This window comes from Dromiciops gliroides, chromosome 4, assembly GCF_019393635.1.
Source record: "Dromiciops gliroides isolate mDroGli1 chromosome 4, mDroGli1.pri, whole genome shotgun sequence".
NCBI classification, from domain to species: Eukaryota; Metazoa; Chordata; class Mammalia; order Microbiotheria; family Microbiotheriidae; genus Dromiciops; species Dromiciops gliroides.
The window spans coordinates 289,984,506-290,002,711 of NC_057864.1; the positions used below are offsets into that span (position 1 = coordinate 289,984,506).

An 18,206-nucleotide genomic window follows, 5' to 3' on the forward strand; every position below is an offset into this window, starting at 1 on the left:
TTTCTCAATTGGGGAATGACTTGGATTCTTATAAATTTGATTTAGTTCCCTATATATTTTAGAAATGAGGCCTTTATCAGAAATACTGGCTATAAAAATTGTTTCCCAGCTTTCTGCCTCCCTTCTAATTTTGGATGTGTTGCTTCTATTTGTAGAAAACCTTTTTAATGTAATTAAAATAATTAATTTTGCATTTCATAATATTCTCTATCTCTTGTTTGGTCATAAGCTGTTCTCCTTTTCAAAGATCTGAGAGGTAAACTATTCCTTCCTCTCCTAATTTACCTATGGTATCACCTTTTGTGTCTAAATCATGGACCTATTTTGACCTTATTTTAGTAGAAGGTGTAAGATGTTGGTCTATGTCTAATTTCTTCCATACTATCTCCCAGTTTTCCCAGCAGTTTTTGTCAGATACTGAGTTCCTATCCCAGAAGCTGGAGTGTTTGGGTTTATCAAACAGTACGTTACTAAAGTAATTTACTACTGTGTCTCCTGTGCCTAACCTATTCCATTGATCCACAACTCTATTCCTTAGCCAGTACCAAATAGTTTTGATGACTGCTGCTTTATAGTAAAGCTTCAAATTTGGTACAGCAAGCCCACCTTCCTGTGCATTTTTTTCAATAGCTCCCTTGATATTCTTGAGATTTAAATTCTTTACATTTATATATACATAGATTCTATAAATTGAGCAATATCCCTCCAATCCACTCCTGCCATAGGGTTTTCCCCCAATCTTTTTTTTTTTTTTTTGCACAGGGCAATGAGGATTATATGACTTGCCCAGGGTCACACAGCTAGTAAGTGTCAAGTGTCTGAGGTCAGATTTGAATTCAGGTCCTCCTGAATCCAGGGCTGGTGCTTTATCCACTGTTCTACCTAGCTGCCCCCTCCCCCAATTTTAATCAACCAATCTCACCACCTTTAAGTGCCAATGACTTAAATGTACTCATGCCCCAAGCTCTATGGCCCCCAGTGCATATTCCCTTCTTATCTCTTGCCATTATTTCTCATTCCTTTGGAGAGACTAAAGGGAGGTCAGAAACCTGCCATTCAGATATGCTATAGGTAATTCAGAAATTGACTAGACATCTTATCATGACTTCCTAATACTGTTATTGCTAAATGGTAGTGAGGGAGGGAGGACAAGAACACAGAGCTCCCAAAAGCAATTTCTCTCCAGTCAGGGCTCAGAACACAACAGGGTCTGGCCAGCTAAACATGAATGCAAAGAAATAAACATTCTCTCTCTCTCTCTCTCTCTCTCTCTCTCTCTCTCTCTCTCTCTCTCTCTCTCTCTCCCCTTCCTTCCTTTTCTCCCTCTCTCCTTGTCTCCCTCCCTCTTTCTCTCTTTTCCTGTTCTCCCTCTCTGTTTCTCTCTCCCTTCTTTCCCTTCCTGTCTCCCTCTACCTTCTCTTTGTCCCCTCTCTCCCTTCTTTCTTTCTCCCTTCCCTTCATCCTGATCTCTTTCTATCTCTGCCCCCTCCACACACATTCATAAACTTATTCTTCCTACTCAACATGCCCTATCCATTCTTTCCTTTTAGAAATGTCCCTGCTTCTCAAACCTTCTACACACCTAGGAACTAGCTCCCGTCACCATGTTTGTACCACCAGCATTGAAAATACATTTTGACACCTTTAAAACTGTCTCAGAATTTAATGCTTGCTTCAGACACATAGTAACTATCAAATGAGATGTTTGTAAAGTACTTCCCCCCAAGACTGGCATATAGTAAGTCCTTAATAAATATTTGTTCCCTTCTCTCCCCCCTTCCTTTGTTGATATCCCCAGTTTCTCAATATCTTCCCTCCCTCCACATGAATCATATCTTCCTTTTATCCAAGAAAGAAGGAGGATGAATGTATTCCCCATATTCCACCATATTAATCCATCCATAGGTTTCTTTAGTGTCAGTTTTATAATGTTTTCATATTGCTGCAACCTGATTACAAATTTTCTCACATTCAATAGATTCATAGTTTCCTCCTCCTCCATGGTGTTATATATTTGCTCACTCAATTCTTTTTTCCTTTTCCACAAAGTATTTTTTCTTCCTCCTTATAATGTTCTAATCTGTCTTTGTCTCTTTGGTTTTTTTCTTTTCTATTTTGCACTGTTCATGTTTCTTTCTTCCACCCTTAATTTTGTACCTTATGGATCTTTATTTCACACTAAATATTTTTGTTGTTCTCTTTTTTCTTTTTTGCTTTCCTTTTCTCTTAGGTTAATTTCTTTTTCTTACAATTCTCCCCTCTATTTTTATTCCTCTCTTATTCTATCTTCTATTCATCTATGAACTTTGCATTTTTCAGAATGGCACAATGGATAGAATGAAGTCTGGACTTGGAGTCCAAAAGCTCTGGATTCCAATTCCACACTTGTTAATTGTATGACCATAGACAAGTCAATTAACATCACTGAGTCTCAGACTTGATTTCCTGGTTTACTACTTTACTCATTCATAACCCCCATCCTAGAAAACTTTATGCACTGACTTCTATCACTCTCAAACATCCTTCAATAACTACTACTATCTAATCTCTCTCTCCCTGCTCTCTGGATGCTGAACCTTGATGGAAAAATTAATGAAACTGAGCTGATTTCACCCACCAAAATTTATAGTTTATAATCTTGGGTAAACCGTAAGAGCTGCTCAGCAATCTTTCTCTTACACTCTTTTTCTTTCCTTATCTCAAATCACTTAACCTCTTAGTGCCCCCAGGCATCTCTCTAATACTATAAATTGCAGAGAAAATGCTTATCTGTATTGGTAGAGGGAATTCTTTACTATGAACTTTCTACAGTTATGAAATCATCAATCTGGTAGGGGGGAAAAGTCATTCTCTATAACAACTTTTTTAGACTTTTTCCTCTTTTTTAAAGTCCACAACCATCTAAACCTCCATGTTTATAGTAGATGACCTAACCTTTTCCTTCACTGGGAATCTTCATTTCTTCCAATGTAAATTCTCACAACTTCACTCAAAATTTCTCAACCATTATCACTCAATCTCTTCCCTTTTGTCATAGAACTTCATATTCTGTTCAATAACAGTTGGTTCCACACCTACAAATATAGTATGGGGAGCATGCTTGCCAGCAAAACCTTTACTGAAGGTGTTTAAAGAGTTATCGCCACCCCCAGTGGTCTTGTCACTTGGCATCTGCCCATCAGGCTGGATACTGTTTTCTAGGCAGTACAGCTCCCAAAGAGCATTGTCAATCTGGATACTGGCCTGGCCTATGTTGCTAGAGATACACTCATACATGATAAAGACATGTAGGGACCTACTGGACTAAGAAGAAATGGAAAAGAGGGCAACACAAGTTTCTCACCTACTGATCATTAGGGAGTCTCTGGGAAAGTTAGTGAATGATATTTTTCAAAATGTATATATCTATCCATGCCATTCTCGTGCCATTGTCTAGAAAGCAAATTTCAAATTCTTTTCCTAACAATCTAGGTCTCCCAGCGAGGTGCTTTAGTGGATAGACTGCTGGACTTGGAGTTAAGTTACTGAGTTTGAATTCTACTGCAGGCACTTACTAGTCGTACAGCCATAGGCAAGCCACTTAATCCTCTCTATGCGTCACTTTCCTAAATTGTTATATGAGCAAGTTGGACTCAGTGGCTGCTCTGGAGAAGAATTATCAGGAGGTTGGTGCAGATAGTACTGAGGGGGAAAATGAAAGAGAATATTCATTTGTATTTTATCTTCTTCACACTAGGTCTTTCTTTGTTTTTTGTTCTGTGAAAATGTAATCTGCGGTCATTAAATGTCAATAAAGAAAAAAGAAAAATAACCTGGTAGTGGTATGAACAATGGATTGGAGTTAGGAGTGGGGAGAGGAGGAATGATTTGGTAGCAGGCATTTGCAATGATCCAGGTGGGTAGTAATGTGAGTAGGGAGAATAAAGAGATATAAAAGATTTTGCGAATCCATAATTTGTTAAATGAATGGATATGAGAGTTTAGGCAAAGGGAAGAATCAGTGGTAACACTGAAGTTTCCAATTTACTAGACTGGATGAATGTTTTTTGTGGAAATAAAAGAATCAGAAGGAGGAAAGAGTTTAGGAGGTCATATAATAAGTTTAAGTTTGGGACACTGTGAGTTTCAAATACTAGTGGGACATTCAGGAAAAGATGTTCTGTAGGCAGTAAGAAATGAGAATCTGGAGCTCAGAGAAGAGGTCAGATATAGATTTTGGAGTTATTTAAAATCTGTAAGAGTGTTTATATAGAGAGAAGAATGCCAAGAACAGATTCTTACAGAATACTTACTTTAAGGGGTCAGGAAGAGGATGAAAAGCCAATGGATAGAGGAGTAAAGGGAGAACCAGAACAATTTAGGACCTTTGAAGCCAAGAAAAGAGAGAATATCCAGTAGGGGGGGATATCAAGAGTGTCAAATACTACAGAAATATCAAAGAAAATCAGGACTGCAAAAAGATTATAGGATTTGGGGATCAGTAGGTCAGTTGAAGATCTTGGTGAGTTTAGTCTGGAAAGAGTGGTAGGGGGGCAACTAGGTGGCATCCTGGATTCAGGAAGACCTGAGTTCAAATTTGGCCTCAGACACTTAACACTTACCAGCTGTGTGACCCTGGGCAAGTCACTTAACCCTTATTGCCTGACCCCACCCCCCCCAAAAAAAGTGGTAGGGGTAGAAGGTTGACAACAAAAAGTTGAAGAGAGTGTAGGTATTAAGAAAGTGGTGGCATCTTGTTGAAATAAATTGTCCAAGAAAATTAGCCGTGAAGGAGGGAAGAATAATAACTAAATGGGCTAAAAAGAGGATGAGAAAGCTTTGTTAGGATTGAAGAGACTTAAGACAGATGAGAAGGAGACAATGGAGATAGAGAGTAATTAAAGATATATGAGGTAAAGGGGATGGTTGTAAAAGCAAAGTCCTGGAGGAGGCGAGAAGAAATGGGACCAAGGAACAAGGCAAAAGGATTAGCCTCATTGAGGAGTACAGATGTTTTATGGAATTTTTCACGTTACAATAGGATTTATCATCATTTGATTAGGGGATAAATATAATTAGAGGAATAAAAGTTATGGAAATGGAAATATTGGGAACACTTCTTGGGGCATTTTCTGGCTATAGATTTCCAATGTGAATATTAGAACTCTATACATTAAAACAATGCACAATTCATGTGATTATGTTTAAATTCTAGGGCAAACTATTTGCAAAGAGAATTGCTCTGTGTTCCCTGAAAGGAGTGCAAGATATTATGCTGTGAATTCAGTATAATCCATCTGGATCAATATTTGGTAAAGAGTGAATTGTTTTACTTTGGGTCTAGATTACTCTAGATGGACCCTCTAGACAGTCCTATATTCACTAAGTAATTGCAAAACCACCCACTTGTCTTTAATATTAGAGCTTTTTAAGTCATGGCACTATCTTGAAATCTCCTTGTGATAAAATAAATATGACCTCAACCTTCCCAGTGATTCATGAGGATGTCATCAATGTAAATGTGGGTTTTGAGACCAGAGACTTGAGGAGAAAAGGAAACATTTGGAACATTTTCTATAGGCAAAAACACACGAATTTAGTAAGAATAGAGCAAAAAAACAGTTTCAGCAGCAGTTGAAACCCCACTTGAGATTGTGTTTCATACATTTGTCTTGAGTGAAATCATATCAGTCTTATAATGGTGAAGATTGTCCAAGGAGGAGGATCATTATTAGTTTGGAAATGGCATTGGCATTTCAAGGAGGTCCCTTGGAATGGTTTGGGATATGGATGACCCATCTTAGACTAGGGTTTAGGAAGGAGTAGAGCTAATTAGGGTAAGGCTGAGGCTTGGAAGGAGAGATAGTCAATGTATGTAAATTCCTTATAATTGTAGTGAGATTTTTCTGACTAGGATTGGGACATTGGTGTGATGAGCACGCTCTATCAGAAGAACTGAAATAGTAAACTTGCAGAGCTAATCAATCTCAAAGTTTCAATACAAAAGTCAATGAGCATTTTTAAAGAATTTGCTATATTCCAGGCACTGTGCTATTTTACAAAAGCAAACTTGTTTCTACTCTCAGAGGGCTTACATTCTATTAGGGAAGTAGTATGGAGAGGGCACACAGATAATTTTGAATGTAATAGTTCAGAGTGTGCCTGTATAACACTTTATTCCCTGGCCTCATTACAGATGCTACGGGAAGTGTGGTAATGTCCAAAGCAAGACCTGCATAACATCTTATTAACATTCTCCTCATGTTCTTCTTCTGCCCCTCAATGTAATCGATAATTTAAGTACTTTCAATCTGTCATGTACCTTCTTTCCCTTTCCACTAGCTCTTTCTGAAATCCAGTAGTCTTTTGTATGTGACTGTACCTTTCTTAATGTGTTTTGTTTTCACATGACAAACATTTACAAATTATTCTTACTTTGTATTACTTTAGGACAGCTTGGTGGCACAGTGGAGAGAGTCCTGGGCCCAAAGTCAGGAAGACATGAATTCAAATCTAGTCTCTAATTATACTTGTTAAATTTATACTTATTAGCTGTGTGACCCCAGGCAAGTCAGTTAACCAACCCCCTTTGCCTCAGTTTCCTCATCTGTAAAGTGAGCTGGAGAAGGATATGGCAATTCATTCCAATCTCATTGCCAAGAAAACCCCAAATGGGAGCATGAAGAGTCATACGTGACTGAAGCAACTGAAGAACTCATTTTGTGAGAGGATTCTTGTAACAAAGTAAAACAGTGGAGCAAAACTAATAATAAATACATCATCTGAAAATGTATATAAAACCAAATCTGTAGCACACCCCACCTATTTTAAAACAAAATGAGCAGAAATCTATATTCTCTGGCTTCCATACCATTCCCTTTTGGGGAAAAAACCCCCAAATTTCTTGTGGCAAACATGCATTTTCTTTCTCTTTCTTTCCTTCTTTCTTTCTTTCTTTCTCTTTCCTTCCTTCCTTCCTTCCTTCCTTCCTTCCTTCCTTCCTTCCTTCCTTCCTTCCTTCCTTCCTTCCTTCCTTCCTTCCTTCCTTCCTTCCTTCCTTCCTTCCTTTCTTTCTTTTTCTTTCTTTTTCTTTCTTGGTGAGGCAATTGGGGTTGCCTAGGGTCACACAGCTAGTGTCAAGTGTCTTAGTCGGCGTTTGAATTCAGGTCTTCCTTAATCTAGGGCTGGTGCTTTATCCACTGTGCCAACTAGCTGCCCTTGGCAAACATGCATTTTCAAGAAAAATTTAATCCCCTCTATGTCTGTATACATTTGTGTATACATGTATGTGTGTGCATATATGTGGCTGTAGCCGTAAAAATGTTTTAAGCATGTTGAGAATGAGTATGGTGGGATGGAAAAATCTCCGGATTTGGAGGCAGAAGACATAGACTTGAATCCTGATTCTGCAACTTCCTGTCTCTATGACTTTGATAAAGTCACTGGACTTCTCAGGCCTCAGCCGTCAAATAAACAGGTCAGACTCTATGGCCTCTAAGGCTTAAATGTCTATGATTCTCTCACCCATTATTTTCAGTTCACACAAACCTCAACTTAGAAATATCTGCTAGGGCCAGAAGTGAAGGAATGTGTCTCATAAAAGGCCCCTGTATAACCTGACCCATGTAGGACACATTTTATTCATAATCTCCATGGATCTGTTCAGATGTATTTCTTCATATATGTATATGATACCATAGCAGAACTATCTACTAAGCTACTGAGATACTTTGATACTAAGATAAACCACTAAGAAATTTCGCTCTGAGGAATTCACCAGTAATTCTGTATTGAGAATACAGAAATAATTGCATTTATTAAGTTGTACAGGGATTATAGAGATGATCCTGTCAATAAATTTATCGCAAATATACCAACTTTTTTCTAGCAAAAATTACTGAAAATTCTAGAAGTCCATGACAAAGATTAAAGTGGTATTACTTGGGAAGAAGGGAAAGGGAGGGAGGAAAGAAGCATTTATTAAGCACATAACATGTCCTGCACCAGGTTCTGGCACAAAGACAAAAACAAAACAGTACCTGACCTCAAGGAACTTGGCTACTCTATAGTGAGGCAGTGCCATTTCTAAGTTGCTAAAACATTAATATTTTATTGCCAATATAGTGAGTATCCCAAAAGGCTTAGTGCATGCAGTTTTAAGCTCTGAGCTTAAAGCTATTATAACTTATTTTACTGAAGAAACTATAAAGCCCAAGAGATAAATTCCCTGTTTAAACAGCAGTTCTTGCCTTCCAAAACTAAGCAGTTAAATTCCAATAGGATGTAAGCTCTTTGAGGACAAGAACTGTTTCATTGCTGTCTTTATATTTCCAGTACTCAGCATAGTGCTTGGAACTTAATAAGTGGTGCTTAAGAATTCATTGTTGACTGTCTGAAGAAGATGAATGAAGAAGAAAAACACTTTCCCCCCTTAGGACACCAGTCAAAGCCCTCTTGGTTGTGGCTTCAAAGTCTAATTTTTTGAAAACAGATAATCTATGTATTGTATATATGGCAACTCCCCATCAACCAGAATAACCAGCATATTTATTTCTATAACCATGCCAAATAAAAGAGGATTTATTGTAAGATAACAATTATTATAAATGTTGTACTGAAATATTAACAGCTCAAGGGTTATCCGCTATATAACTAGACAAATATTTCTTTTGATAAGTGTGAGCTTATGTTAGATTCATTTCTAATACAGGGTCCACCTGGAAAACAAGGAAGACAATATACTCTTGGAGGATATTATAGCAAGGTATTTATTTCCTTTTATGCTACTTTTGTGTATATAGTGAATGGACATGGTAGTGAGTTTGAAAATATCTTTGCTCTAACTTCCAGTATAGTCTGTCTGTATCCTAACTGGTAAGTCCTTAGCACTCAAATATAAGCAGAAAAAGGGTTTTCTAATCAAAAACAAGAACCCTCTATTCAAAATTATCATTAGTTATGTTTCCAAATAAACAAATTTATTCTGGGGCAGCTAGGTGGTGCAGTGGATAAAGCACCGGCCCTAGATTTAGGAGGATGTGAGTTCAAATTCAGCCTCAGACACTTGACACTTACTAGCTGTGTGACCCTGGGCAAGTCACTTAACCCTCATTGCCCCGCCAAAAAAAATTATTCTCAAATTTTTCTACATATATATATGAATATAGGTTCCTTGAGTTTGGGGTCTGTCTTCCCTTTGTATTTGTACCCCCCAACACTTAGCACAGTACTTTGTACATTGTAAGCACTTAATAAATGCTTTTTCATTCATTCATTCACCACTGATACTTTCATATCCACCCTCCCACTTTCCCAGTGTTTTCCAAGAGAATCTTAACCTCAGAGGGAATAGGGGAGATTTTCACTGCAGGTCAAGTTGCATGATACCCCTCCTAATAATACCTCCACCTACCCAAAGTACAAAAGTGTAGAATAAATATTTGTCCCCTAAGACAAGAAATCTTAAATGTTTTGTAGCAAAGAGCTACTTTTTATTTCCCCCAAAGTCCTGTGATCCCAAGGGTAGCAAACAGGATTTTGTCTGTAAAATTGCCAAGGGTAACAGGAAAGGGAGTGCCACTCCCAGCTCTGCCCCTCTCTGCAGTGGCATTCATGGCAAACTATAGAGGGAAGGCAGGTGGAAAAAGAACATGGCCTCAAACCTAATAGTAAATCTCATTCTATGAGTTGACAACATTTGCCTTAGATGACCATGACCTGAGAAGCCAGCACCCTTTCATTTTGGAGAAGACATTGAGAGAAATTACATAATTCACCCAAAGTCACAAAAGTAATTAGTGATAGAGGCAGGAATTAAACACAGGACTTATGGCTCCCAAATCAGAGTTCTTTCCATTTTATCATGCCGCTATCTCATTAGCATTAATAAACTAGTGCTAATTATGCTGAAATGCAGACATTCAGTGGACTTATTTCTCATTTTATTCCTTTCATCTATGTTTATATTTCCAAATTTTATGAATCTCCATGTCTACTTCATATCTCTTTGGGAATCCCAACTCTGCTTGTGAATTAGACATCAGGATTTAGAGAAAGTTTTGTTGAATTGAAAAGTTGGCTACTCAATGGATAGAGTACTGGACCTGGGAAAAGGAAGACCTGAGTTGTAATCCTGCATTAGATACTTATTAATTGTGGGATTCTAGACAAGTTGCTTAACTGATATCTACCTCAGTTTCCTCAGCTGTAAAATGAGGATAATAACTATAGTACTTGCTTTCCAGGGTTATTGATTCCAGAAGGAAGCATACTGGTTATCCTGGGTGATGGAGAGTAGCCATATATACAATACATAGATTATCACTTTTCAAAGAATTAGCATTTGAAGTCATAGTGGGGCAGAGGGGGAAGTGGGAGCAGGGCAGGGAGGGGAGTGTAAATGATAGCTAGCTGGCTTCATACAAAGTTCAGCTAGATGGCATAGTGAATAGAGCACTAGAATTGGAGTTGAGAAGAAATGAGTTCAAATATGACCTCAGACACTTACTAGCTGTGTGACACTGGGGAATTCATTTAACATTTATCTGCCACATCTGTAAGTGGGAATAATAGCACCTATTTTATAGAACAAATAAGATAATATTTCTAAGTGCTTAGTACAGTGCCTAGCAAATATTAAGTGCTTAAAAAATGCCTCTTTCCCTTTTTAATTTAAAAATTTTCAGTGACTTTTGCTAGGAAAAAGTTGACATATTTGTGACAAATTTACTGACAGGATTGTCTCTATTATTCCTGTATAACTTTTTTGAAAGCTTAATGAGTAAAAATCATTTTTATTAAAATAAACTAAATTTACTTTCAACACCAAGGGTTGTTATATATTACAAAACAACACATTTCTATCCACAGTGTGCCCAGATCTCTAGGATTTATTGCTAGATATTAAAACTAATAAACACTAATTGGCACCACTGTGATAATATAAACCAAGAACTCTTAAAGGGTGGGATATTGCAATCACCTTTAGTAAATTTACAAAATGGTGACTTTACTACTTAAATATTTATTACCCTTTCCAAAAACTTCCCAGAGCTCTCATCTCTAAATATCTCCCAAATGAGGTGGTATGGTGAATTTGTCTTTGATGACTCAGTTTTTCCTTAAGCATATATGGGGAGGGGAGAGATTTATATTTGGAACTGAGTTCAGAATGAATTGGATTAGACCTTACAGGGACATTTCAGAAGGATGTGTGCTGTAAGGGCTGCCAGTCAAATTGGAGTCAAGCTTCCTGGAATTTGAGCTTGGCAGCTCATATCTAAAATGCAATGTTACCAAGAGAGCATTGTTGCCCACTGATGTTTTCATTATAAGTGGACATTTTACTGGAGGAGCTGAACTGTATCAATTTTCATATTCTTACTATAAATGAAAGAAAAGGGGTGCTGCAGATATATTGAAGGTACTCTTTAGAGAGGCAAAGAAAGGAACAGATGGAGTGAGTTTTAACATGTGCCCCATGGTTATGAAAGTTATCACTCCACAGGACATTTGGTCATCATCCATTATGGTACTAATGAGAAGTATCTGCAAAAAGAACACAATGAAAATAATTGCAGTTTACACTTCAACAATGATAGCTGAGGATGAAATACTAAAGAAATTCTAAGAGGAATATGCCAAAACCCTACAGATCAAATGAACATACACTCACACTTGGTGACTTACATGCAAAAATAAGTAAACATGAGGATAGGTAGAAATATATGAGAAAATATGATCCAGGAAAAAGAAATGAGAAAGAGCAAAGATTTGTAGATTACACAAAAGCCTTATGCCTCTATATGATGAACCCTTTCTTCAGAGACAGAATTAGTGGACACTGGACTTGGGGGGCGGGATACTAAATAACACTACAAAGAATGAAACTGATTCCATTTTAGTGGAGAAGAAAAGACTTTATATGGTTGTGAAAGTTATCCCACAGTTAGCTGTCTGTGCAGTCACATAACTGACTCATCAGAGGTAAGATCAGAATTTATAGTAAGCAAGAAGAAATAATATCAACTAGAAAAAGATATGGCATACAATTAAGAAATTTTAACCCTGGATTAGACAAGTGATTGAAAATCAAAGATAGGCACTGTACAACAAAAATTACATAGACACTGAGTATAATTTCTTCCAGAAATTAGACCAGTATAAAGTGACTGCTACAAGGTGATTGAAATAGACTGGAAAGTACCTTAGCTATAAGAAACAGATGACTAGAAAAGGCAAAACCAGGTTAGAATTCGCCTACAAGATCTTATTTTAGTTTTTTATAAAGCAAAGAGAAGCAGTGGAGAATAAAACCAGTCTAAAGGAAGTTTGGCAAGTGCTCCAATTAATTAAGGAAATGCTAAGGGCATAGAAATGTGACTACAAACAGAAGAGAAATGGGAAATTTTGCAAAAACTGCTATAGCTCTTTGGGCATAGTTCCAAATGATTCCCCAGAATGGTTGGACCAGTTCACAATTCTACCAACAATTCATTAGTATTACTATTTTATCATATTTTCCCTCAGTATTTGTCATTTTTGATAGGTGTGAGGTGGTGCTTTAGAATTGTTTTAATATTCATTCCTTTAATAAATAGTGAGTTAGAGCATTTTTCATATGACTATAGATAGGTTTTATTTCTTCTGAAAACTGCCTGTTCATATCCTCTGACTATCAATTGCTGAATGGCTCTTATTTTTATAAAATTTGATTCAGTTCCCTATATAGTTTAGAAATAAAGCTGTTATCAGAAAATCTTGTAAAAAAATTTGATATTACTTCATTCTCACTGGTGTTGTTGTTCAGCCAATTCAGTCATGTCTGACTCTTCATGACCCCATTTGGGGTTTTCTTGGCAAAGAAAAAGTGATTTTAGTGGTTTGCCATTTCCCACTCCATCGTCTGTGGTATCCTTTGTCAAAAATGTAATTTCTCTGATTATCTCTTTTAATTACATTTATTTTTGCTTTTGCTTTGTCTAAGATAATGATAACTATCCCTGCCTTTTTTACTTCAGCTGAAGCATAATAGATTCTGCTCCAGGTCCTTATTTTAACCATGTATATGTGTGTGCGTGTGTGTGTGTGTGTGTGTGTGTGTGTGTGTTTCTGTTTCAAATATGTCTGTTATAAACAAGATATGGTTGGATTCTGGTTTTCTAATCCATTCTGCTATCTACTTTCATTTTATGGGTGAGTTCATCTCATTCACATTCACAGTTATGATTACTGTGTATTTCCCTGCATTCTATTTTCTTCTATTCATCCTTCTCTTTTTCTTTTTACCCTGTCACCCTGTCCATTACTTCTGACCACCATCTCCCTTAACCCACCCTCCCTTTTATCACCCACCCCCTTTTTTCTCCTCCCCCTTCTACTTCCCTGTTTGATAGGATATATTTCTATATCCAGCTGAGTGTGTAGATAAATTTTTCCCTCTTTGAAACAATTCTGATGACAGTTAGGTTCAAATATTGCTCTCCATGTACCCCACCATTTTCTCATCCACTATAAAATCTCTACATTCTGTGCTTCCTTTTTTTTTTTTTTTTTGGTGAGGCAATTGGGGTTAAGTGACTTGCCCAGGGTCACACAGCTAGTAAGTGTGAAGTGTCTGAGGCCGGATTTGAACTCAGGTACTCCTGACTCCAGGGCCAGTGCTCTATCCACTGCACCACCTAGCTGCCCCTGTGGTTCCTTTTTGTGAGATAATTTTCCTCATTCTTCATTTCCCTTCCACCTTCTCCCAGTACATCCTTTCTCACTTCATTTTTTAATTTTTAAAATTTTATTTATTTATTTATTTTGGTGAGGCAATTGGGGTTAAGTGACTTGCCCAGGGTCACACAGTTAGTCAAGTGTCTGAGGCCGGATTTGAACTCAGGTCCTCCTGACTTCAGGGCCGGTGCTCTATCCACTGCACCACCTAGCTGCCCCTCACTTCATTTTTTTAAATAATATACCACTATAATCAACTCAAACCTATGCTATTTGTCTGTGTAAACGCACAACTACTTCAATAATGGTAAAGTTCTAAGGAGTTTTTCCCATATAGGAATGTAGTTTAATCGGATTGAGTCCATTACGATTTCTTTTTCATGTTTACCTTCTTATGCTTATTTTTGAGTCTTGTGTTTGAATGTCAAATTTTCTATTTAACTCTGATCTTTTCATCAAGAATGATTGAAAGTTTTCTATTTCATTAAATATCCATTTTCCTCCCAAAGGATTACACTCATTTTACTGGATTGGTTATCCTTGGTTGTAATCCTAACTCCTTTGACTTCCAGAATTTCATATTCTAAGCCCACTACTCCTTTAACATGGAAGCAGCTAAATTTTGTATGATCCTGACTGTGGTTCCATGTTATTTGAATTGTTTCTTTCTGGCTGCTTGCAATATTTTCTCCTTGACAAGGGATATCTTGAATTTGGCTCTAATATCCCTGAGAATTTTCATTTTGGGATCTCTTTCTGGAAGTGTTTGTGGATTCATTCAATTTCTATTTTACTCTCTGGTTCTATGATATCAGGGAAGTTTTCCTTGATAATTTCTTGAAAAATTATTTCTAGGCTCTTTTTTCTAATAATGTCTTTCAGGTAGTCCAATAATTCTTAAATTATCTTGCTTTGTGTCAGTTGTTTTTCTGATGAGGTGTTTCACATTTTAGTGTTATTTTAAAAATTCTTTCAACTTGATTTTATTGTTTCTGATGTCTCATGGAGTCATTAGTTTCTACTTACCCAATTCTAATTTTTAAGTATTATTTTCTTCAGTGAGATTACTTTTTAAGGAGTTATTTTCTTCAATGGATTATGGTACCTCTTATATGCCATTAGGCTAATTCTTTTTTTTTTTAAGTATTATTTTCTTCAGTATTTTTTCTTGGGGAAAGTTGGGAAAAGGCTTATTTATTTTATTTTTCTTTATTAATAATGGTTCATTTTCCCAATTATCTGTAAAGAAAATTTTTAGGATTTATTTTTTTTAATTTTGAGTTCCAAATTCTTTCCCTACCTCCCCCCATGTTCCCCTTCCTAATATGGTAAGCAATTTGATATAGGTTAGACATGTGAGTCATGCAAAACATATATCCATATTGGTCATGTGGTGAAAGAAAACAGTACAAAAATTTTAAAAAGAAAGAAAGTGAAAAATAGTATGCTTCAATCTGCATTCAGACTCATCAGTTCTTTCTCTGGAAATGGAGAGCATGTTTCATTGTGCATTCTTTGTATTTGGATCACTGTATTGCTAAGAATAGCTAAGTCATTCACATTGATCATTATACAATATTGCTGTTACTGTGTACAATGTTGTCCTGGTTCTACTCATTTCATTTTTATCAGCTCCTATAAGACTTTTCAGGATTTTCTGAAAACATCCTGTCCATCATTTCTTATGGCACAATAGTATTCCATTATCATCATAATCCACAGCATGTTCAGCCATTCCCCAACTGATGGACATCTCCTCAATTTCTAATCCTTTGCCATCACAAAAAGAACTACTATAAATATTTTTGTATAAAAAGGTTCTTTTCCCTTTTTTTGATCTCTTTGGGATACAAAGTAGTTGTGTTCCTGGATCAAAGGGTATGCACAGCTTTATAGTCCTTTTTTGCTATAAAAATTGATTCTTAGCTTTCTGTTTTCCTTCTTCTCTTGGTTGCATTGGTTTTGTTCTTACAAAACCTTTTTAATTTAATATAATCAAAATTATTCATTTGACATCTCATAATACTTTCTATCTCTTGTTTGGTCATAAATTCTTCTCTTCTCCATATATCTGACAGGTAAACTATTCCTTATCTCCTAATTTGTTTATGATATCACCCTTTATGTCTAAATCATGTGTTCATTTTGACCTTATCTTGTACAGTGTAAGATGTTGGTCTATACCTAGTTTCTGCCATACTGTTTTCCAGTTTTCCCAGAGTTTTTGTGAAATAGTAACAAATAATTCTTGTCCCAAAAGCTTGATTCTTTAGGTTTATCATGCATGAGGATACTATGTTCTACCACTGTAGAATTTGATTTTAGGTTTTATTTTAAAGTTGATGGAGGAGAATGTTGGGAGAGTTTATCTGGGCTGTTGCCTGCACTCTGACATATTGGCTCCACCTCACTTAACTGTTTGTTAATACCAAAACAGCATTCAACTTAGCAGAATAAACTGCTATCCTACAGGCTCTTTTACTGAGCATTCTGGATTCCATAGAAAATGTAACAACAGAAATAATCCTGTTCAATGATTCTGATAATAAACATCAGGTGAAGCATAAAATATGGAAAGAAATGCTTGCTGAAATTATTTGCCACTGAGATATAAGGGGTCCAACACAGAGTCCAGGTCAAGGAGGGAATTCTCCATGGATGCTGAAGACCTCTAGATCCTGTTGCTTCTAGAAAACATTGCATTGGTTGCATCAAATTCAGAGGCATTGAAGAGTTTGTACTGTCTATCCAAAAAGGAAAGATCAAATGGATAAAGAATTATTCTTGCCCAGGTTTCATTATGTCTCTAAATGAGAGTTTTCCCAATAGAATGTATTTCATGGGATAGACAATATAGATGGACCATGAGTTGGGTCCAGAATGGAAAAGAAGGAAGAGAGCTGGCTGGATTGCTTTCTGGAAATTTCACCACACTTTTATTGATCTTGAACTTTCCATAACAACAAAGGCCCATCTTTTCAAAATAATTTACTGGTATTGCTATTGGGGAGGTGAGATCTAAAATACCATTGCCTCCAAATGACTAAATAGAGACATCACACAGAGGGAAATGGAAAGGATTGTGAGTAATACCAATGAAAGGCTCTGAAAAAGAACAGGATTAAGTATGTCATAAAGGAATTGTGGTAATGGTTAAGGATGGCAGGTAGAGCCTGGACATAGCTGGGTTGCAATCTGCTTTATTGCAGGGAACTCCCAAACTGATAATAACATAGATCCCTCTGAGAATTTTGAGAATAATCTAAATCTTACCTTAGTACTGTAGCATACCAGAATAATGAGGGAAAAGTACATTTTTTGTGTTTTCAAATTATGAGTTCTTTGAGTACTATGTTCAGCATCAAAACTAACTTTAGATATATCTAGAAATAAATGAATTGCAAAAATTTCAAATGCTTTAATTGCTTTGTTCTAGAGCACATATGAGCTATTTGCAACTAAGGCAAATCATAAGGGATGGAATTAGTCAATAAATATTATTAAGTGCTTTATCAATCAATAAAAAAACCATTTATTAAGCACTTACTATTCTAAAGACTGTGCTAAGTAATGAGGATGCAAAGACAGGCAAAAACAGCCTCTACCTTCAAGAGGCTTACATTCTAATGGGGAAGACAACATGTAAATAACTAGGTACATACAAGATGTATGGGGAATAAATGGAAAATAATCTAAGAGGGGGATGGTACTTATAGCTGAAGGGGCTGGGAAATACCTGCTGTAGAAGATTTGAGCTGATTCTTAAAGGAAGCCAGGGAAATAGGAGGCTGCTGGTGAGGGCATGGCAGAGCATTTCAGACATAGGGGAGAGCTAACATAATGACACAGAAATGAGAGAAGTGTAGTAAACAAGGAGCATAAAGCCAGTAAAGCTGGATCGTAGGGTAGATGGAGGGGAATAACATGTAAGGAGACTGGAAAAACAGGAAGGGACTGAGCTATAGAGAGCTTAAAATGCTAAAGAATAGTGTTTATTTTTTATGTTGGAGTTGTCAAAGGAAGACACAGAAGCTCATTAAGAGAGGTGGGGATGAGAGTGATGTCATGGTCAAGCCTACAATTTAGAAAAATCACCTTGGTGACTAAATAGAAGCTAAATTAGAGTAAGGGGAGAAAAGACAAAAAAGCTAGTTAGATGTTTATTAGTGCCTGCCTTTGTCAGGGCAGCCCTTATGAGTGTTTCTGGCTCTTTATCACCCTTAGCTTTAGAAAGCAGAAAGTCACATATGTGGCAATGAGAGTGGAGACTTGTTTTCAGTCAGCAGAGTTTTTCTTCTGTTTTTGTTTGTTTATTTTTTTGCAGTTCTTGACTGACATGGTATTAGTAGGAAAAAGAGAGAAAGGAAGAATGATGGTTGGAGATGACAAAGAGGGAAGGGTCAAATGGGGGATTAAGGTAGGAGGACAGAGAAACCAAGAGACATACATAGAGAAAGATACAGAGAATTTGAGATGGAAGTTGAGATGGAAGCATTGGAATCAAGAAC

General features: G+C 36.7%; 1 protein-coding gene across 1 annotated transcript in view; it reads left to right on the forward strand.

Annotated features, from left to right (window-relative positions):
* The window catches only part of COL19A1 (collagen type XIX alpha 1 chain), a 438,272-nt gene that overhangs the window by 292,100 nt on the left and 127,966 nt on the right, over positions 1-18,206 (forward strand). Inside the window, 1 exon segment of the mRNA XM_044002760.1 lies at positions 8,690-8,743. Within this exon segment, the coding sequence (XP_043858695.1) occupies positions 8,690-8,743 (54 nt within the window).